Genomic DNA, 22,921 nt, shown 5'->3' with positions numbered 1-22,921 from the left:
AGTCAAAAGGTGGAAGAGATGTCAGGCAATACACTTACTGTGTTTATATTCACAGCAACAAAAGCTCAGTCAGGCATTTTCCATTTGTTTAGTAAAAAGAGATCACATCAATCCCATAGCTACACTTCTGAGCACTTGGAAACATCTCCCAGCTGTTAAGAGGCAACTGAGAACTGAAAAACCATCTTTTGCCAAAAGTAAAAAGATATACACTAGTGTCATATAAATGATACACTCACAAAGGAAATGAAGTGAAACTGTGAACAGCCCAAAGTAAGAAGGGCATTTTCCCAATAATTTATTTTATAACTTATAAGGTGGCTCAATACACAAAAGATGGAATACAACCTCAAAGTCACCAGTTCCCATCATCAAGTTTGGGTGTTCACCTCTCTCCCTCTGAATGATAGCTAGGTGAGAAAAGCCTACAGAAGAAACATATAAAATGGATACTCCTTATGGCCACACACAACATGTATCTTTTATCTGTCAGGATTGTGCCTGAGAACCAAGACGTTACATTACTAATCAGTAATGCCATTCACCAACTTTATCATCAAGCACATCTCATGCATAATGAAGACTGCAAAGTGAAAAACTTCTGATCATCAGTATACAGACCCTTGTATCACCCACTCTGCTTTGTATATGCCCAATTTATACAAACAATTGTGCTGCCTTAAGGTTCTGATTTCCACTGATGGAGGGGCATGCAAAATTACAAAATTTGTAACACACTGCTCCAATGTGTTACATTTCTTTTTCTAATGGTTACTAAAGAAAAAATAAACCCAAAACTATCTATCAAAGCTGTTCACATCTTTAAATTTATAGTTCAAGCTGGCCAGGATAAAACACAGATATAATTTCTTCCATTTTATTTGAAAATAAAAAGATGCTGAAAATATTGAGACAAGCTTTAACATGGGGAACCAGTAATCCTCTCTCTTCCAGACTTGAGCGTATCATTTATAAATACATAATGTAGCTCAAAATATCAGGACAAAGTTGTACATGCCAAGATATTGCTGGCTTGCAGTCCAATGCTACTATCTTAAAAAGTATCCTTAAATCAAGTAAAGTAGGCCCAACACTTCCATTATTGTCAGAAAACTGAATGTACTGACATCCAACCAAAAAAAAAACCCCCGCATTGCCTTAAGTGAAAAAGCAGATGAGTACTATGTCAGAATATAATACACATCCTTAGAAACAAAACTACCTACATTCATACTAACTAAAAAAACATGTGATAGCAAAAATGTTCTCATTTCCTGCTCTTCTAAGTGGGACAGCAGCAAGGTTTTCCAAGTCATATTTCAAAGTTATGGTAAACATGTAACATACATTAAGCATAAGCATGTTCATCATATAGACAAAACACCCTGCTTTTACTGTAAGCTCTGCCTGTTGTAAGATACCACTACCACTTTTCTAATGGATCCTTGTTAAGCTGCCTACTTTTGCATTTGCAACAGTTTACTGTGAAAATGACCAAACTTCCTCCCACTTGCATTCATTCCCTGCACAGACTACAATTTGGCCACAGCTCAGCTAGAAATCTCTATCTCACAATGAGCTACTCATTAGAGAAATACAGAATACAGTGCCCAAAAAAAACCACAACTTCCATCTTTTCACAGAGAACTATTAACAGCAGTCTCATTATCCTGCTAATGTTTTCAAGAAACTATCAGAACTTACTCAACTATCAGAAATCAATTCTATTCTAGCATCTCCAGAGAAGCTCCTGCCTTTGTAAATTTCCAGAAAATACACTTCTAATATGCTGCTAAATAAGAACAAGAAATTAAATTAGAAGTAGTATCAAAAGCACAAATACAGACTTGGACCAAAAAAAAATAAATTTGAAATTAATGAGACACAGTTTGAAGTACAAAAAAAAATACTATTCAGTTGTAAACATGGCACTAAACAGAAAGAAAGAAAATTCATTAATGAGTCATTATGTATTAAGTCAAGACTTAGTGTGGTCTCATTAGCCAAGTACGTTAGACCTAATTAAAACAGTGCAAGATTCACATACAAAGACTAAACTGGCTGTTGCAGACTGTCAGGATTTTTGAGTGGCGCCTGACCACTGAACCTGCACAACTCTCAAGAAATTCTTGCTAGATACTTCCCACTTTTAAGCATGTCAGTGCTGTATATGCTTCAAGGTATTACAGTCTCTAAAGATGCTGTGAAAAAAAAAATCCAAATCCCTGCTTCATATTTACCTCCTGAATCATCGTATCACCTGGTGCTTCAGCTGGCCATGCAGTACATACAGCATTTTCTACATGAACTGCTGCTGGGCATGCTTTGTAGAGACTCAGGGAGGGACAGCAGGGAAGAAAACAGGTACCACATTCCACTCTCCTAAGCCAATCTATGTAACAAATTGCCCACAGGACACTAAAATACTCCAAAATCATAGGTTTCCAACACTTAGACCTAAAATGAAATGCCTTCAGTGGCAAAATACCACTCCAATATCAAACATACCAAGCCACAACACTGCATGATTTTCACTCCGTTTGCTTGAATCTCTAGACTAAGGAGATTGAAGCAATTCAAACAAGACAGACTTAAAGCTGAAGGAACCAAGAGTAGAAGTCTGCATGCCTTCTCTTTGGGGGAAAAACACTATGACTATACAAGTCTTGCTTTTCATTCTTTTATTTTACTCTTCTTCTAGCACACAGATCACGCATGCTTAATCATAAAAAAGTATCTGAAGAACAATTCAAATAAAACCAAGGCCTAAAATGAAAAACATCTCTTCAGCATTCAGCCTACTATGCTCTAAATGGTATGAGAAAGTACTAAAAAACTAAAAGGTTAAAAAAGCTCACAATTAAGAGCTTCCTATTATTGCTGGCCTCCCTAATCCATGAGTGTCAAGGAGTCAAACATCTGTTCCTCTACAGCAAAACCTCAATCAAGCAATGCATTTTTCGTCCCACAAAATATTTGCAGAAAATGTTTCTATAAGCAAAATGCATAGCTGAGTTAAATAGACAACTTCTCATAGTATTTAAATCAAAATTAAAATCCCTCATCAAGCATCACAATTTGCAAACATATTTTTTAACGAAGTGTAACTTTAAATCCAGCATAGCAGACTATCACATTAAGAACAGGTGCAGAAAGAGCAAGCCCTGTTAGCATACATACCTTTGTCCTTCTTGAAGTCCAAAGCATCTTCCTTATCCGTCACTATTTCCTTCATGTTGATAATGCTTTGATGATTAAGCTGTCTAAGAATCTTAATCTCTCGAATAGCTGTAATTGGAAACCCTTCCTTTTCATTATCCAGGCGTACTTTCTTCAGTGCTACCATTTCCCCTAAGAGAAAATTTAAATAAAACCCATTAAGATTAGCAGCCAAACCATGGGATTTGGTATTGATTTGTATATGTTTGTTTTTCAACAACAAACATGATGCTTATATCAAGCACTGTGCTGAACAGAAATCAGTACCATGTACAGAAGCAAAACTACAAATGACAATTTTCAGCTGCACACTATAAGGGCTGTTCTTCTTTGTCCTGCACAACTCACTCACGTATCGGGACATTCCGCACCATGTCTACCAGTAAAGAGTGATTATCTGCAGCAGCTTTAGAGACAGAGGCCTGTGACTGCTCTGGATTTCTTAATACTGCATCACCACTGACCAGAATGCATATATCTAGCCAGAAATACTACATAGTTCAAGATATGAGGCAGATGACTAAAGAGCTCTCAAATTCATCAGTATACTTTCTACAAGCACAAGTGGCACTGCCATTTTTACAGTGAGGACATTTTCCCTTACTATTTTACTGCAGGGTGGGTTGGATCAAACTGGATTCTACAAAATGGCAGGAATACGATCAACTCAGGATGGAGGATGTCTACAGACCATAGATGCTAGTTCAATTGTTTTGTTCTTGTAAGTTTACTGCTGTATATGGGAAGTTTACTAACAGCCCAGATGTCTTTGTTAGTTCTAAAAAGTACCTATCCTACACTAACTTACACAATTCACTCACAAGAGATTGTATCCCAGCACACCACCACATCCACCTGCTCTGAAAGCCCACGACACAGCTTCTTCTATGGTATCTCAAAGGCCTTAATGCCACTCTCCACAGTTTTGAATCCAAAGCTAATAGATCTACTTGCTGTACCTGTAAGGACGCCTTCAATGCATGAAGCAACAACTTCTAGGGGAGGTTAAGAGACTACTGTGAAACACAAATAACCTCAAGTTTGCCAAAAAGGCAATATGGTTATGGCAGGATTAAAACGCAAATGTGCAAATAAGAGAACTTCAGGAGATCCCAACAATGATTTGCAAAGGTTCTCAAGGTATAGGTAAAAATCTAGTTCAACTAGAACTAAAGTTTCAAAACTGAGACCAGGACAGGCAAAGAATGAAGAAGGATTTATAATTGCTCTGCTTATTCTTCTAGCAATCACAAAGAAGGAACTGAGGCTGGTATGTGGTCCTATGGGATTCAGTTACTGATGAAGTAGAAAATGGTACAGCATTCAAAGCATGCACAAATAAGCCAGAAGGGCAAGCAATCATGGCAAGAGCTACTAACTGAACACAAAATAATCATACAGCATATATAAAGAATCTGGATAATCTATTTAGAAGTAATGACAATACTATGTATCATATTGGTGACTGCTCACGCATTTCAAAAACAGTTTTAAAACATGAAATTAAAAAATAATGTCACTGTTGTAAAGTCAATTATATTGCAAGAATGTCCCATGTGCAATTCTTCAGGGCTGTGTTGCACAGAAGCAGATTCTCCTCCTACTATGAATTATTGACTACTGGAGTACAAAAAACCATGACCAAGTTTTATGCATAGCTTCTCCCAGTTACATCCCTTTACAAACTTCATTACAGTTTGCCAACCTGTCTAGTGTGACATTTAGCTCCCCCATGACATTTAGCCTCTCTTCTTTACTAGTTTAACTTTATACAGAGTATGAAAACTTTAAAAATAAGAATTAGAATTTAAGACTACTCAGCTTGTTTTCAGCCACAGCTTTATAGATAAACGATTTTCCAATGCAACAAACCATAACTTCTGATTTAGACAAATGCTAGACCTAAAACTGAACACACCAACAACTAAAAAACTCCTAAACATAAGAGGGCAGAATACCACAAATTTTACTCAATATAAAACAAAAACCACAACCATCCTGTTCATTTAAATTGTAGGATTACATTTACTTATTTTGAACTCACCTGTATCTTTATCTCTGGCTTTGTAAACTTGCCCATAAGTGCCTTCACCAATAATACCAATGATATCAAATTTATCCACACAGCGCTTTCCCCAGTCTATTTCTTTTTCTTTCGTTTCACCATGTCGTGGTCCACATATTCTAGAAAGCAACAGATATTTTTAAGAATACAGCTAGTATATCTAGGCATTGTCTTAACTTTGAAGACATCCTCAACACTGCGACATTATTAGTTAACTGTCTTATTACTATTCAGTGGCAATAAACCACGCTGTTTGAGTCAAGCCACAATAATATTAAAAATGTCAAAAAGGAGAACTCTTTGGACAAGAACATACTTTAAAGAAACTATTATTATTTCTACTTGCTTGATAAGCTTTAAAAAATGTTTAATAAACATACTTTGGTCTTCTCTTGCTATGTAACTGAACTGCTGGTTTCTTTTCTTCAGGACTTTTGGGTACCTCAGCTCCTCCAGGCAACTCAGGTGGAAGTGGCAAGTCTGCAAGCAGATGGCGAAGTTTCTTCTCTGTTTCTTTAACCGTCTTCACTGAAACATTCTCTCTCAAACTATTAAAAAAACCCATCATTTTGCTAAGTTGAATAATTAGTTGAAGATAGATTATTAACATAAAAGCAAAAAAAAAATTTTTTTAAAACAAACACATTCTAGACTACTTGGATAAATGACTCACAAATAGCTCTTTGGCAGATTCACAGTTAACCACCACAATTTACACAAGTGTAAAATCAGACCTTTCTGGTGAAAGCTAAGGTCAGATGACACAGGGAGCCTTACCAGGCCAGACTTTTTCTGCCACATAAGCTTCTTTCCAAGCTTATGGCCTAGACTATTAAAAATATTTAGAGCTCAGGTCCTGCCAGACATCAAAAGTATAGCGATAAAATCTCTACTATGACTTTTCATATAAGAGACAAGATCTGACTAACCCAGCTCTCCCTAAAATTGGTCTCCACAGATCATGAGCGTCATGCTTACATTAACACTGCAGGGCATCAAGAGGCTGTCCACATCACCTAATTTACAAATTCTAATTGCATACATCTGCTGAAACACTCCAGATTCAACACATTTCTAGTAATCAGCATGCATATCAAGTGGGGGAAAAAAAATCAGATGAAAAAATGATAATGATTTTCTGACATGGGTTACTGATATCTGACTGATTTTTAACCAGCCATAATTAGATAAGAGATACTGTCCATCTCTGTCTTGAGAAAAATCCCCAAACACATGTACAGCATCTTCTAACAATTACAAAATGATCTTAGAAATGCTCTTTCCATTCTAATGGGGAATCATAACTGCTGCAGGATTTTTTTTTAAATACATGGCTCCATTTTACCAGAACTTCTTTTAGTTTAGCTATATTTGTTCAGTTAACTGCATATCCAGTAATTTTAAAGCCATGACCATCTCTAAACTTCATGTAATCACATAATTGTTTCTCCCCTACAGGACTCTCACAAAGAGTCACTCTTAACTTCCACCATATTTTTTTATCAATAAAACTTAAGTCAAGCTTTGAGTGAACATTTTCTAAGTTAGCGGCATTTGCCAAATTGCATGATTCATCCTTCTCTGTGACAGTTCTTCTACATCTTCTTACCTGCTTAGTTTCACAGACGAAGCAGGAGCTTCTCTAAATGGAAATATACTGCCAACTCCCATAATAGAGAATGCATAAATTTTTTCTTACTTTTCTTGCAATGAGTAATCCTTATATATTCAAATAAAGCATTCCAGTGTTTTGCATATATCTATATTTCTCTGTGAAAACTGAACACTTTTATGCTTTTTACCACCTTCCTAAACTGCCACAGCCCCATTTTCAAGAAGCATCACAAAGAAGCACAGAATGCCCTCTCCACAAATACAATGGTTAACATGCCATAAAGAATAAACCACCCTTGAGCAGTGCAGGTAACTGCCATGGCAATAAAATACTCTTATTTTTAAAATTCGTATATTAGTATTTCTCTCATAATTTTCCCACAAAATTTTCAATATGAGCGAAAGCATAACATATGAAAGATTCTGACATAGATTTTGAAAGTGGCACATGAAAAGCCAAGAGCAGCCTTTTTTTTTCAGGTCTACTAAATCACACATCATTGATGACAAGGGCAATTTTCCCTTTCAGCTAACCTGCACTGTGGGGTTGCAACACTGATGTTCCCTTAGGTCACGTGTTTGTCAGTTTATGAGACTGTTACTGAAGGAACCATACAGTTTTGCACAGCATCAAGCTTTCTTTGTTGACACAATTTCCCCATACTAACTCAGAGCCCAAGGCAAATACCTTTGCCCTCCTCTGCCATTAAAAACATATTTTATAAATAAACATGTTTATAACATTTTATAGGCAAAACTAAGCAAAGCATAAAAGACATTTCATTACTTCTCATTAATCTTTCTAATGCAGCTGTTTGCATGCAGTAGGCTTTTTGTTTTGAAAAGAGAATGAGCTCAGTGCTGAAAGAACCACTGAATAATTGCAGTTTAACTCATTTTACCCAACTTAAAACAGGTAATCCATTAAAATATAACAATAATCAAAAGCAATTAGCCAGCTTCAATATGAAATCTTATTTCATGATGATGCAATTAATGCAATGCCATTCATATTTAAACTAGATAGACTAGTTACTAGATAAAAGAGTAAATCTTGCTTACAGTGTTAGGATTCTCATTTACTTAGATAGGATGGCTTTATCACAAATGTAAATGCAATTATACATTTGCTACACCTTTATTACATTTGCTAGAGTTTAATGCTGAAGGGCAAAAAACTATTTCTTTTTTACAACTTAAAAAAAAAGAAAGTAACTGTCTAATACTATGTTAAGTTCTATTTATTTCCCAAGGCCTTCTATGCACCCTTAATGTTTTATACAAACTTAAATTACTAGCAAACACAAGAGAAACATTTTCTAGGTAAAAATTTCTGGCTTAGTTGTGATTTCTTGCATACATAGGAGAGACATGTAGCACCTTCAGTAAAACAAAATTAAAAAAAACCAGGAACTTCTCTAACAGCATAAATTTCCAATACAAATCACATTACAGATTCTCTGTTAGGCCTAGAAACACACTTAACAGTCTAAAAATTCAGATGACACTTGGAACACAGAAATTAATTTCTTTACTACAGACCAATTTTTACACTTCAAAATTAACACAAATGACAAGCCATGAACCTCACTTTCATTATACATACTCAAAATAATACTGACCTTTGAAATAAGTTACAGAAAAATAACACCTAGCTATAAAACAATTGCCTTTAAAAGGGAAGAGAATCTTTGCTTCAAACACCAGCTAAATAGTTTTCACATATTGCTACAGAATTCAACTTTTTCCCAGAATTTTCACACCAAACTTGAAAGCCTGAATCCTTGAATGTATCCTTTCATTAGTCCCAAATCTATTATGTACCAGCAATTTTTAGAACATTTCGTTAGTAGACCTTTTAAAGAAAAATTCTTCTTAGACCAAACTCTTTTTTTTCAAGAGCTAATTAAATTATTTTTAAGATCAAATCCCTCCAGTCCACTAATAATCACCAGTCAAACAGCTGAAAAGCAAGAACAAATTAAATAATGCATTAGCCTGATCTAACATATAGTTTTATATTTATTTTCCAAAGGAAATAACAATAACCATAAAAAGGAACAAACAATCCCAAAAGCAAATCTCTGTCACAACTCACCTATCAGTTTCTTTATCTTCAGGCAGCGTGGGAGGCAAAGGCAAGGGTGGCAGTGTGGAGGTTGGTAATGCAACAATTCGATCCTTCTCCTTGGCTACTACACTTGGTGTACTTGGTTTGCTTTTTTCTTTTACAGGGACTGGTGGCTGTTTCACAACAGTCAATTTACTCTCTTTTGCTGCTGCAGGCTTCTGTTTAGTAATTTTGTCTGCAATTAAATTATTTTCCGCTTTTGTTTCAGGAAGCGAAACCTTCGCTTTTGCCTTATCATTTTTCAGATTTGCACTGCTGGTAGGTGAGGGTGTATGCTCAGTTTTGATTTTCTTCAGGTCCTTAACATTGTTCACTTGAGGTGCGCTTACAGCAGTGTCAGTGCTTCCCTTAGTAGGTGTTGAAGTATTGGAAGCTTTTGCACTGGCTTTGGCTGCCTCAGCAGCTCTTGCTTTTTTGTTTTTGTTCAGCTCAGCAGCTAGGCTACTCTTAAGAGTCAGTGTACTAGGAGAAATACTTGAATGACGACTTCTGGATCTAGATAATCTGTGTCTGCTACGAGACCTGGAGTGCCTTGATGAATATGGACTTCTGCTTCGAGATTTTGCTGATCTCCTGTTTCAAAAAAGTAAAGATTTACCCAGGTAAAATTACGTCTAGCTGCTCTCCCAGCACATCTACTTTTTTGACAAATTACATTTCTTAAACCAACTATTATCACCATGCCCACAGAATAAACACAAGTCTATAAAATAGGAAAGACCATGCATTAAAAAAATAAAAATCCATAGTTAATTAATCAAGACTCTATACCTTTCTGTTAGAAAACATTAAAACTCTCAGATGTAGTTTCTCCTCCCACAGAACTGCGAAATACAATACTTATATGAGGCAAGAAATGTTCTGCTTTCCTCACTACTTAATAGATATTTTAATCCTTAAAGAAAATTTCAATGTATGTAACTTGTACGAACACCTTTAGTATATACAGTATTTGAGAAAAATTCAACTGACTGCATAGTCAGAAGTCAACAAAATTAAACTAAAATTACAACAGGACAAGAGAAATCTAAACAACACTGAAGCATTAATTGTAGAAACTTCTGAATTTTCACTTCCATAAATATCATTAAATTAACTGAGAAAAAAACGCAATTCTAAAGCAAAAAAAGCTGCAATGTAGCCAACTGAAAGACAGATTTCCTTTTTTAAATCTAATTTTACAACTTCAAATAGAACCAAAACAAACAACCTTCCCCCCTCCCAAAAAGCCCAAGTACCTAATATTTGTTGGTACAAATATAGCAAACATAACCCACAAATGGGCCTATGCTATAAAAGTGTCTGAATGCAAACACTAATAGAAAGAAGAAAAAAACAAACCTAAGCTGTCTACAAAATCATAGCAAGAAAATTGCCTAGAACTGGTGGGGGGGAGGGGGCAGTCTTAAACTTCTACTGTACAACAATACCATTTCATATGAATGACTTTTCATTCAAAATTTCAAAAGAATATTCTAATTTGCCTAGTACTAGTTTTGAGTCAGTTGTTCATTAAGAAATAAATGGAAAAAAATTAATCGAGCTGAAAGGCATAGAACAAGTTAAATAGTCTAATCCACTGCTACCACATTGTAATGTTATGAAATAAATTAAATTAAATGTAAGGGGTTTAATCTATTTTACCATACCAAGAATAACAAGGATGTTCATCAGATTTACAAGTATTTTCTTGATTAAAGTTTGATGGAAATCTATTTTGCTTATCATTTGAAGAGGAGGAAAAAGAATACTCAGGATTAAAAACACCCAGTATTCATTAGCTGAACAAAAAAAAAAAAGTATCAAGCAATAGCAAAAATATGACTTCCCAAAGAAACAAGAATTTCAGAGTTCAAAAGATAGCACCAGTGTATGGAGGTTGCCAAAACAAAAGGAAATAAAAAACCCAAACCAAATCAACAAAAAAATAGAAACCAAATAAAAAAGCAAAAAAAGAATGCAAACTACAATCCCTGTGATCAGGACTACCCATCCCACACCAAATTTAATTTTACTGACAATTAAATCAATTAAGTTTTAATTATCAACACAAGAAATTTCATCTCAATGCTTCAACTGAACAAATATTTGATCTTGTGCAGTAACACTTCTTTCGTGTTCAATAGTGATTAATTTCTAAATTTACATTCTTTTATTTTTATAATGCAAGAACTCTTACCCAACAAAAAGTCACTCAGATCAATCAAAAAGTGACTGAAAATAACGTGTAAACACACTGTACAGTACAGCACAAGCTTCAAAATTTTACTGGTGAAATTATCCAAATGGCTAGAGACTCATGAAAGAAAAGAAATCAAATCCCAGATAAAGATAACTCTTGGAAGCTACAACAGTTCAATTCCATGCCAGGGAGCAGGTCTTTAGGATTTTCTGCCACAGCAAGGTAACAATGACAGATAGTAATAATAGTAATAATAATAATCCTGAAAGATTTTTACTCTTTAATTGAAAAAAATCTCACAATTCTCTTCTAACAATTTTCAACCAAAATCTGATGCTTGGTTTATTCAGTAAAGAGATATTAACATTCATGTCTAATAAACACCAAATAAAATCATAATATTGGGCACAAAAATTACACTGAAAACTCACTTCTTCTCCATTATGAATCCTGTTGCTGAACTATTTTTTCTCATTATTTTGAAAATCTAAGTACTAAATCCCACAAAATGTTTTCAGAAGTTTGGCTGAACAGGAGTAAAACTAAAAAGGTACAAAGTTCCATTATACAGAGTTAAGCCAATGTAGCAGGAACAAAAAGGGAGAAAATCTAGAAAATACACACACTTCAAATGCTAGATCAGAGTTCTCCTCACACTGCTATCTCACTTTTTTAGAGGAATTACTGTAGATCTCAAACAGAAGTGTTACTGCTGCAGATCTGCACCCACCCCAGAATCAGTATAATTATGTATCTCCAGCATCAAGCACAAGTTAGTAGTCCCTGTTAGTCCTAAACTGACTTCTATAAATGGTGCATCATTTGCAAGGATGTCACTGACCTGTCTTGGAAAAAATTTCCTTGCACATCTTGTTTTGAATCAGCTATTTCAGACTGACTCTCTCTCCAATTACCTGTAGAACATAACCTCCATCCCAAGTACTTCACTGCAACCCGTACTAAATTTAAAACATGTCCTAAAGGTCTCAAAATGAACCCCATTTCTTTCATAAGTATGATATGAGGTTTCTTGTTCGTTTTGATTGATACCTAACGTGATTACTTTCTTTGTTAAGTAATAAATACAGATATAAATTCACATGCAGTAGAAAAGAGAAGTAGCAACTTAAAACACAGCTGGTGAGACACCATGCCTGATTTTCAGACTGGTTCTGTTCCACTTCAGTACAAAAAAACACAGCTTCATTTAGCTCACTACTAAGGATAAAATGAAAAAATCTGTTCAGATCAGTGACAATTAATATGATCATCTGATCAGCTACCACAACTCAGTGAGGAAGAGGCAGTTCTGAAAACCTAGGGCAAAAATAACCTAAACTACTATACTTCAAATAAGAATCGACAGTGGATTGATGTCTGTACTTTACTAATCCTAGTCACGAGAGTTTGTGAAATGAACGTGAATTTATGCAAGCTCAGCTAAAAAAACCAAACCAAACCCAACTATTGTCCATTGTGGGTTTCACAGTCCACATGACAACTGCATAACTTTTTCATGTCAGAACTGCATTCATGTGGGAGACAGCAGATACATATGCACACAAATAGTTAAGTTTCAGTCCCAGTACCTATTACAGATCTTAACAGCAGATCAAAATGATAGCAGCCTACTTATGAAATATGTTTCTGATTATAACCTCTGCACTGGTTTAAATTTTCCAACACTCTTCATTATTTATGTTTCAAAAAGCTATTATATTACCTATACACAGTACCTTTAGCATCCCAAAAACCTTAGCAAGAATCCCTTGTACCTGAACCACTGAACTGGACCCTAGATAATACAGCAAAAACATTAACATTTTCAACTAAACAGACAAATCCTGAATTTTAAGTAAAAAGCAGATTTGTCGAAGTGCTAGTTGTTCAAGTTACAATAAAACCTGCTGTTGTCATAAGCCTAATAATCTTTTCAAACACCCAACTATCACTTTCTTTCATCTGTGTAGTTCAGAAATCCCAACAGACTAAACAACTTATGTACAAGTTTTCACCTATAAAAATGGCACAAATCCAAAAAATGGACACATTTACAACCTTTCCCTCAAAAGCTTATGCAGCACTCAAGAGTGGAGAACTATTGCCTTATACATGGTACAACCAGCCAGCACACTCTGTTCACTTGACATGAAAGATGAAGTCACAGCAGCACAGAAATGTGCTCACACAACAGCCAGTGTCTGCCAGTTAATAGGACACTGGCTACCTAGTGAGACCCTGAAAAAACACCAGGAGAGACATCTGAGGTACACGGCCTAAATCTCCCAGCAGGTCTCTAATAAATGTGTGTGCATGCATACACATACATGTAAAATGCCTTATCTGACACCAACTATTTCAGACATAGTCAGCAGCTTTTAACACAGAAAAAAAGGAACAAAAGAATGATGGCTGCAACTGCCCAGATCTGCAAAAAGCAAATACATCAAAGAACACAATTCAAACTTTTCTTCTTGAAGTAAAGAGAGATCAGGAAGTTTACTAAACCTAAAGGCCACATTTCACTCTCTTAAAAGCACCAACATGTGCTGCTAACACACAAGGGGAGAGGCAAATAAGACGCCTAAGTTACTAAGGAGATAATTTTCCTTTGATGCTTCTCCCTGTTTGCACCCAGAAGTTCTGCCCCATTTTAGAGTACCTTTGCCATGTAAGTCATTAATAGTCTTCTATCAGCACCTTGAATTCACTTCACACAAGTGTGGATTCCTACAAACAGGACAACTGCCACACTTCATGACACTTGGAAAATCACTTCTGAGCCATATACAGATGTCAGTGTGTTTTTATATATGGAGGAGACAAAAAGAAAACTGATATGCCTTAAGACCAGAAGTATCAGTAAGAAGTTCCAAAGCTGCTTTGTTTCTTCCCTAGAGACGACAATAAAGAAGCCTGTGAGCACAACTAAACCTGCTGCAAAGGAACATGGAAAAAATTACATTTTAGCTATAGCTATAAAATAAAAGGAAAAAAACACACACACACACAAAAAAAAGCAGTTAAGATATTATCTACAAATCATATAGGCGAAAAGGCAAATTTAAAGGAAGTGATAGAGGAATAAAGCACTAGTAAGGAAGCCACATTGAAACCAAAACTCCACTTTTCAGACCAAGAAAGCCCACAAAAGATGGGGGAAAAAAATAAAAAATAATGTTGGTTTAGGTATCACAGTTGCCTTTTTAATTTTTTGGTTTTGCCTAGTACCCAACATTTCATAAAACAAACAGGTATTCATTCTCTGCTTCATACAATGTACTTAGTCACTTTACAAAAAACTACTTAAGAGATCAAAATGTTTCGAATTACAGGTTTCAAAACTGTTACATTTGCAACATTTTATTGCACTTCACTGGCTCACTAATAAATAACCAAACAGCAAATTTACTAATTAATTTAACAAAGAAAATAGTCTACTGATGTAACACCACTTACATTCTCAAGCAGAGAATTAAATACATCCAAATAGTAGCTTAGAGTGCTATCTTTTACTGTCTTGATATTTGAAACCAGAGAGGAAAGAAAACTGTTACCTACATCAGATTTCCAGGAATACATTTCATTCAGCTTACATGCTTTTTCTTGCCATGCTACTTTTCTAGTTTTTTCCTTCTGTACCCTTTCAATACCCCCTTAACACCAAAAAAAAGTTAATTTCATTGACAAATCAGAACAATCATGTGTTATCTTCTCATTTTTAAACTTAAAAACCTCTTTTTTTATTGACTGCTGTAAGAGCAAGCTAAATCATGCTGGTGGCCAGCTACACATTACCTAAGCAAAAAAAATTTTGTAGTTGAAATACATAGAGGTCTGTCAGCTGAATAAGCGAACTAACTTTGTCAGTAACTTTTTAACAAGGCAAAACACAAAAGGTTTTATGAGAACACAAAGGCAAAACCAAGAAACTTAACAGTCCAAAGGAGGTTAAAACAATCAGTGTAGCCCAGCTCTTTCTTGAACCCATGAGTAATGCTGGACTACTGACTAAGCAGTGCCATCCTTCCCCGCACAGTGAGCGTATTTGAATAGAGACCTAAATTTAATCAACTGGCTTCACTACAGACCTTCCAAAACATTTACAACCCCTTGGTGACATAAACCACCTTGACAAAACATTTTAGCTCATAGTATAGTTTTTCCATGTTGCTCCAGCAGGCAAGCATATAGTTGATTTCTTTAAGCCATTACTGTAATAGTATTCTTTCACTTGATATCTTATTTATTAGTTTTATTTTCTCGAGCCCCTAGTTCAAGGTTACATTCTATGCAGCTCTGCAACCAACTTCCTACTCAGCTGCTTTGTACATGAAGACTACATAACCTGCCTTACTGATTTAAACTGTAAATCTTAAAAAAGGTCTCCAATACATACTGGAAAACTCTGAGCTGGGCTTTGTTTCTTGAACCTGTTTTAAAACTTTCTATTTTCATATGAGAATTTAGCCTACAAAAAAATCAACAAGAAAAAGATCAAGTCCACTCAAAATCTGTGTTTTAAACAGACTTGAAGTTAAATTTTTCATATGAATTTTCCTTTTTCAAATAAGGAAAGAAGCAGCAGCAAAAAGGAAAAGGAAAGGCACATGAGCAAAAGGCAGAGGCCAGCAATGTGCACTGGAAAAATTAGCTACTCGAAACAGTGAAAACCTAGAGCAGTCCATTTTAAATTCTGCAAAATACAGTTTTACTTAACAAAAACAAAGAGCTGCAACTTTTTAAAAAAATTACTTTTACTAATCAAGGCAGGGAGTCAAACTCTCAATCTTTTAAATTCAAAAGCAGTAGAATTATTGGAATGAAAGTTATTTTCATATCAGTGTATGGCACCATGGCTTCTCCATTTACTAGATGAATATATATTTTACTGTTTTCCCTACACTTGTTGTGATTTTGCACATAAATTACCCATATTTTGCAGACCCTCACTACTACTACAGACTAGCTACCAATACAGATTGAGATGACTCTCTAGTACCAAAATTAAAAGAAATCTCGTATCTTTTCTATATGCAACATCTATGCACATAGTAGTACTATGCTAGTAGTGCCCCACCCACTTACTCTTATCTAAGCAGATGAGTAGGTGTATCCAAACTTGAAAAAATGTGATTACTCATCTATACTGCTAACTGAATTAAATGTGTGATCACGTAACATATGACCTGACTCAAGCTACATAAAGTAATTCTCTGGAAACTAGTTTAACATGAAATTGTAGGAAGCAAGAGACTGTGTCTGCTTCTTTTGTCAACCATGGGGTTTGGTTGAGAATTTTTTCTTTAATCTAGTCATTTTACCAGTAGAGAAATAAATACCTCATACTTTTGGAAGAATTTCCATTTTGAAAATATGCATGTGCTACTTAGAACAGCTGTGTTACCCTATCCACAAGAAAACAGAGTAACACAAATCCACCAGCAGCAAGTAAAGAACTTTCATTCGACAAGTGTCTACAGCTCAATCAGTTTATCCAAAACACAAACTTTTCTTGCTATTATAATGGAAAAGGCAATTAATCATTCAAAGAGAAGTCACCAAGTCTGGAACACATATCCAGTGTCTTTGCTGCTCCTTAGAACCCACAGCCAAACAATACCACCTAAAAACAGCAAAGTTAGGACTGCAATTCAAACCTCACAGCAACAACACACTGCTGCTGCTTCAAAGGAGCAAAGCTGACTTCACTTGTTTCTCTTTAGCTGTTTACTAGAAATTTCTCCTTAAGCAGCTCAGACACCTAGATTAAGAAATCATCACTAAACACATGGGCTTTCCAAGCATGCTAGAACTGCTTCGTAATCATTTTCTACACATCAAAATAACTGGATAATTTATATAATATTAGAGAAGGCATGTATATGAGACATAAAACAAAAAGAGCAAAAAGACTGGCTGAAATACTCAGTCACGTAAAAAGTTCATGATGTCTGAACATCATTACAACTGGATACAAGCCCAGAATTAAGCCTTTAAATCATCCAGATGAAGAACACAGGTGCTGTAAGAAGCTGTTGCCACCATGAAACTGTAATATTCTATCAAGTCTAAGGCCATTATCAAACAGGACAGCAAAAATGTTCAGCATTCTGGTTGTAGTACTACGCATTCAAGCAAAAAGTGATTATGACATAGTTCTGATTATGAATAGTTTTTGAATGGTTATAAAAAAAGAGTATAAACCCCTTCCTTTCCATTTCCCCACTGCCATTGCAATACACATTATGATCAATAGCTGTATGGAAGGAAAAAAAACAGTGGTTTCCATTTCTCCACAACAGGTAAGCATTATCAACAACTGATTTAATCTTCACAATTTAGGTGTTTTTTGCAACGAATGCACCATTAGGACAGACCTTTCCTTATACATATAGAAACCTCTCATTTTCACTCAGCCATTACAACCCCTCTCCTGTAAACCTGACAGTCTGCATTTATTTATCTGTAAGCAGTTAAAAACTGAATGCAAATTACATTCAACTGGAGGGAGGAAGCAAGGCAGGGAGCCACAAAGCTAACTCCTAGAAACAGATCTGCAGGCGCAAGAAAAACTTACTCACTACAGAGTGAATACCAAAATCAGGAGACTTAGACGCTCATGCTTCAAATCAAAGGCTCACTACCAAGAGAAAAAAGAACAGTCCTGCAAAACTCCACTACAACCCAATTAGAAAGTGCATAAGACAGAACCCTGAACTTAACTGGGCTGTCAATCTGACTATTCCTAAATGCAAACCTCATATACATAATTCAGTGTATCATTATTAGCTTTCCTATTACAGGATACAAACCACTACAGAAAATAATCTGATTCCTAGGGCATTTAAATCAAACTATGCACATAATATTCCTGCTATGCTATTATTCAAATAATTTTAAAAGTGTATTTTAACCACTTGTAACAGACTCTCACAGAAGAACAGCATGATGTTTTCAGAGCAATTACAGCATTTTCTTCTTGAAACACCCTACTGCTTACAAAATTATTCCATATAACCACACCTTTAGACAATCACTATTCTTATCCCAAGGCACTTCAGCTCTATCTCTCTGAACAAAGTAGGACACAGCTTTGTTACTTTGCTCTTTAAACAGCATTTTATGTACACCCAGTACAGCAAACTCACCCAAGAGCCAGTGAAACACAGAACAGCTTTATCATGTTCCCTAAATACACTACAGGACACCTCAAATAGTGATCAACACAAAGTTCTTATTAAAAACACCAGAGAACAGTTCTCAGACAACCCACCAGATACCTTGTAAACAAAATTCTTGCCTTTGGAACAACACATTACTGGATACCTTTAAAATTGCAGTCCAGACATGAATTTAAGTAGGTCTACAAACAACGGGACCATAGCAAGATGCTAATATAGAAAATAAGAATCTTCAGTTTTAAACACATACTAAGCAAATACTTTTAAATTTCTAGTGCATTTTTCTGCAGATCAAAATATTATGAAGAGCTTTAATTTCACAACACGGTTTGCATCTGTTTAGAAAGATACAGCCCACATTCCTCTCCACATAAAATTAAAAAATTCATGCAATGCTGATCTTTACACCCTGAGTTCCCACTAACACTGAAGAAAAATTATCTGCAGGCATACATTAATTATATATATGCATAACCATACCAGGGAAAGAGCTTAATGTAAAACACAGGACAGTTTATCAAAACATGACACTGACTCAATTTTCTAGCAAAACAAAAAGCCCAAGTCCTTCTGCAGACCTCTAAAAAGAACGAGAAAACACCTGCAAACACGAATTGCCTGTCAGCTGCCTTTCTTTTTAGATTAGCAGAAATTAAACCAAACCCAAATATATTCGATATGCATCCTATTTTACCCAGGAACAGGATACATAAAAATGTACCACAAAACATCTGTACTTTATAAAGCAAAGATTTAAAAAATCAAAATTGGTCCTTCAGAAGACCTGTCCTCCAAGGAGCATCTTTCTTCAGTCACTCTCATCTGAAAATGTTCTCATGCCCTTAAACACTTAAAAGCCTTTTTTCAGCCAGGTGGTCTCCCACGGAGACAAACTAGCCGCAGAAGTGTTGCAGACATCTGCGTCTCCCTTTCACCCCGGGAGACAGACAGGACAGGAAGATCTTTGTACTTGTCCCTCTCCCCTGCCCCTCATCCTAGCTTTCTGGCAGCAAAAGGGCAAGGGGGACGGATCGCTGCTGGACGCAAACCTCTCCGCCCTCTCCGGCATTCCTGCCCCAGTCATTACTCCCCTCCTCCATACACCGGGCCCCCACCCCGTTCCGCCTGTGACCCCGGGCCCGGACTTACCGGATAACGGGGCTGTAGGGGCTCCTCGACCGGCGCCAGCTGCTGTAGGGGCTGGGCGACACATCCCCGCCGCGCTCATACGAACTGTGCCGGCTGTAGCTGGGGGATCGGCGTCGGCTGTAGGGGCTGAGTGGCGAGCGGGCGCCCACCGGGCTGAGCGACTTGCGGCTGCGCTGGCTCTGCGAGGAGCGGTGCAGAGGAGGGCTGTCATCCCGGCCGGGGCTGGGTGACGAGCGCTGCCGCCGGTACGCCTTGGGCTCGGGCTTGTCGTCCCGGTAAGCTTTCGGAGGGTCCTTGTATGCCGACGGCGGCTCCTTAGCCGCTTTAGTCCGGCTCCGGTGCGATTTGCTCTCTCGGTCTTTCCTGCCGCTACTGGGCGAGGCGAGGGAGCCCTTCCTGCGGCCGTCGCTGCCACCGCCGCTGCTGCTGCTGCTCTTGAGTCCCTCCCGGTCTTGGCTCCCAGTGTGGTTGTGGCGGCTGCGGGATTTGGAGGACGAGGAGGGCTCGGATGCCCCGCGGCCCGGTGCCGCCGTCCCCTCCTGCTGCGCCTTTTCCTCTCCCCGCCGGCGATGCTCTCGGTGCCGCTCCTTGGAGCGCCCACTGCTGCCTCGGTGCTCCCGACGGGACCGGCCGCTTCGCTCCGCCTCGCCCCGCTGCCGCTGGGTCCCACCGCCCGAGGAGGAGCCCGGGCTGCCCCCGCCGCTGCCCCCGCCGGCCGCGCCGCTGCCCAATAGTCCCTCGGACTGGGAGCTCACGTCGTCGTATTCCTCCACTAGAGTGCTCAACCCGCCGCTACCGCGCCGCTTCTCCGCCTCCTGGGTGCCCCCGCCGCCACCGCCGCGGCCCCGCCGCCGCTTGTGCCGGGAGCCCGAGCGCCGCTTGCCTCGCGGTCGCTTCCGCTCCCCGCCGTCCCCGCAACAGGAGGAGGCGCCGGTGGCCGCCAGGAAGAGCAGGGACTGTGGCGGCAGCGGCGGCTGCAGCAGCGGGGGCTGCAGGAGCGGCGGCTGCAGGAGCGGGAACAGCAGCGGGTGCGGGGCCGGCGGCGGCGGCTGCGGCTGGGCCGCGAAGCGCTTCCGTCTCCGGTGGTGCAGCCGCTTCTTGTCGGCCGCCGCCTCCACCGCCGCGCTGCTGCCACCGCCGCTGCCCCAGCCCCGGCTGCCCCCGCTCCCGCCGGCCGCCGCGTCCGAGGTGCTCGGCATCGAGCTCGCTCACGGCCGAGGGCGCGGCCCAGGGAACCCGCCGCCACCGTCGCGCTCAGGGCGCCATGGGGACCCGGCGGCGCCGCGCACACGCACCGGGACGGACACGCGCGGGCCGCACCGGGGCCTCGCTCGCTCCCGCACCGCCCGTCCGCCTCACATGGGGCCGCACCGATACATACGGGGTCGAGCTGAGGCCAGGGCTGGGCGCGCTGCCCGATGCGGCGGCGGCGGAGCGGCACCGGCAGCGTCCCGCAGGCCTGTGCGGCCTCTTCCGCAACACGGAAGTGTCTCCTGGCGGCGGCGGGGGCTCCTCCTCACTTCATTCTGGGCCGCCGCGCAGGGACACGGACACCGGGCGCGGGCCTCCTCCACCTCTTCCCTCAGCCGCTCCCGGGAGGGCGGCTGGGTCAGGCCAGGCCGGGCCGCCTCCGGGCGAGGTATCCAGGGCCCTGCGAGGCTCCGATCGCGGTTCTCCTGCCCGGCGGGGGCCGCACGTGTCGGGGCCGCTCCCGCGCCGCCGGTACCCGGGAGCGCTCTCGCGGCCTCAGCGCCGCCGCGCGCGGGTGACACACGCACCGGGGGGGACACGGACACGGCCCGGCGACGCGCGGCGCATGCGCGACGCCGGAAGCGGGCGGGGGAGGGGGAACGCACCCCGCCAATCGCGCGCGGCGCCACCGCCTTCGCCCGCATGCCCGAGAGCCGCCCTGTTCTCGCGATACTTCATTCCACCCTCCCCCCTGTCCCCCGTGCCTCTCGCGGTAACTGCCACTCTCGCGGTATCTGCGCCGCGGGCCCCGCGGGCGACGAGAGTGGGCGGTCCCATGCTAGGGGACCAAAGATGGCGCTCGGCGAGGACCGCGAGCGAGGCCTGATCTAGAGGTGCTTGGGGCGCCTGGCTCCTTCCTTGTCTTTCTCCCGGCTCACTCTGCAGGCAACGGGCACAAACTGATGCACAGGAAGTACTACATGAATACGAGGATGAAGCTTTTTTTCTGTGTGTGTGACGGAGCACCAGAATAGGCTGCCCAGAGAGGGTGTGGAGCGTCCCTCACGGGACGTGCTCCAGAACTGTCTGGACGCAGTCCTGTGTAATGTGCTCCGGGATGACTCCGCTTGAGCAGGGAGGTTGGCCCAGATGACCCATTGTGGTCCCTGCCCACCTCGCCCGTTCTGTGAGCTGGAACTGTCAGGTTCTGGGAGGTGGTTCTCCCTGCTTTTATTGTACGTAATTCCTGGTTATTAATGGGGGGGGCGGGGCGTGAGAGAAAACTCCTTCAGTTAAAATAGGTGTGTCACTCTGAAACAGTGAAGTCACTTTGCTGTTCCATGAAAAGTAAATTTTTTTTAGTATTTTTCTGTCTTGCACTACTGAAACTAAGTAAAACTTAGGAAACTTAGGATATTTTAGGTTTCTTTCCCAACTTACCAATTTAATGCTCTAATGAAAAACTCAAGCTTTTTTTTTGCCTACTCTATCTTTCTGCCTTTTCATGGTTTTACTGAATTTCATGACTGGAGCCTAAACTGAGTGTGCCTCAACTCAGCTTCTTGGGATGACTATCTTCTATGAGCTATCTGCAATACCATCTTGAATGCTGTTGTGAGCACTTTAAAAGCAGACTCTATTGCCTTCCCTTAGGGATTTAATGGTTTTCTCGCCACCTTGCTATCAAATTGTTAGCTAGCTTATATACAGACTGGTTACATTTGTTGTAAAATGCAAAGCGCAAATAAAAAACCAAAACAAAGGAACCCACCTGTTTTTCATTGCTGTATTTCAGCTCCTTGATTCTCTCTGTCTCCTCTTTTCTCAACCCAAGCAAAAATATTCTTCCTGTCCAGGTCCCGTGTGTCATCTGCGACCCAGCAAATCTCCTTTCACAAGTGTGTTGAGTACTTCACCCTTCACTTCTCTGTTCCAACTCAGATTTCTTCCAAACATTGTCATCAAAGCATTCATTACCTATTTTTCTAGTTGTACACAAAAAGCCTGATGTGCTGGCCCACCTCCCATTTCAGGAGAAAAGGTCCCTGTCCAAGAAGGATTACTCTAACCTAGGCAGTGATTCCATTCATATTTTGTGAGATTGTGGGTTTTTATCAGCATGCCGTGCCTTACGGAAATACTGTGCATCTCTCTGGGGTTGGGGAGTAGCTTATTTTTCAGTAGTG

General features: G+C 39.8%; 1 protein-coding gene across 5 annotated transcripts in view; it reads right to left on the bottom strand.

The window, feature by feature from the left end:
* CDK13 (cyclin dependent kinase 13) overlaps window positions 1-21,362 on the bottom strand; it is a 47,565-nt gene extending 26,203 nt beyond the window's left edge. For 4 of the 5 annotated variants that reach the window (XM_023919867.2, XM_086844653.1, XM_086844663.1 and 1 more), the window contains exons 1-5: window positions 19,545-20,881; window positions 8,997-9,602; window positions 5,665-5,832; window positions 5,264-5,403; window positions 3,181-3,351 (exon numbers count right to left, since the gene is read on the bottom strand). In XM_023919867.2, the coding sequence (XP_023775635.2) occupies window positions 3,181-3,351; window positions 5,264-5,403; window positions 5,665-5,832; window positions 8,997-9,602; window positions 19,545-20,743 (2,284 nt within the window). In that variant the 5' untranslated portion in view covers window positions 20,744-20,881. Of the gene's footprint in view, window positions 1-3,180; window positions 3,352-5,263; window positions 5,404-5,664; window positions 5,833-8,996; window positions 9,603-19,544; window positions 20,882-21,064 lie in introns of those variants that run through there. The other variant, XM_086844671.1, reaches the window with a different exon arrangement.
* Window positions 21,363-22,921: the final 1,559 nt, after the last annotated feature.

The sequence above is a fragment of the Cyanistes caeruleus genome, chromosome 1, assembly GCF_971803275.1.
Source record: "Cyanistes caeruleus chromosome 1, bCyaCae1.hap1.1, whole genome shotgun sequence".
Taxonomy (NCBI): Eukaryota; Metazoa; Chordata; class Aves; order Passeriformes; family Paridae; genus Cyanistes; species Cyanistes caeruleus.
Note: the sequence above shows the minus strand (reverse complement) of the source record. Positions and strands in the feature narration are given on the sequence as shown.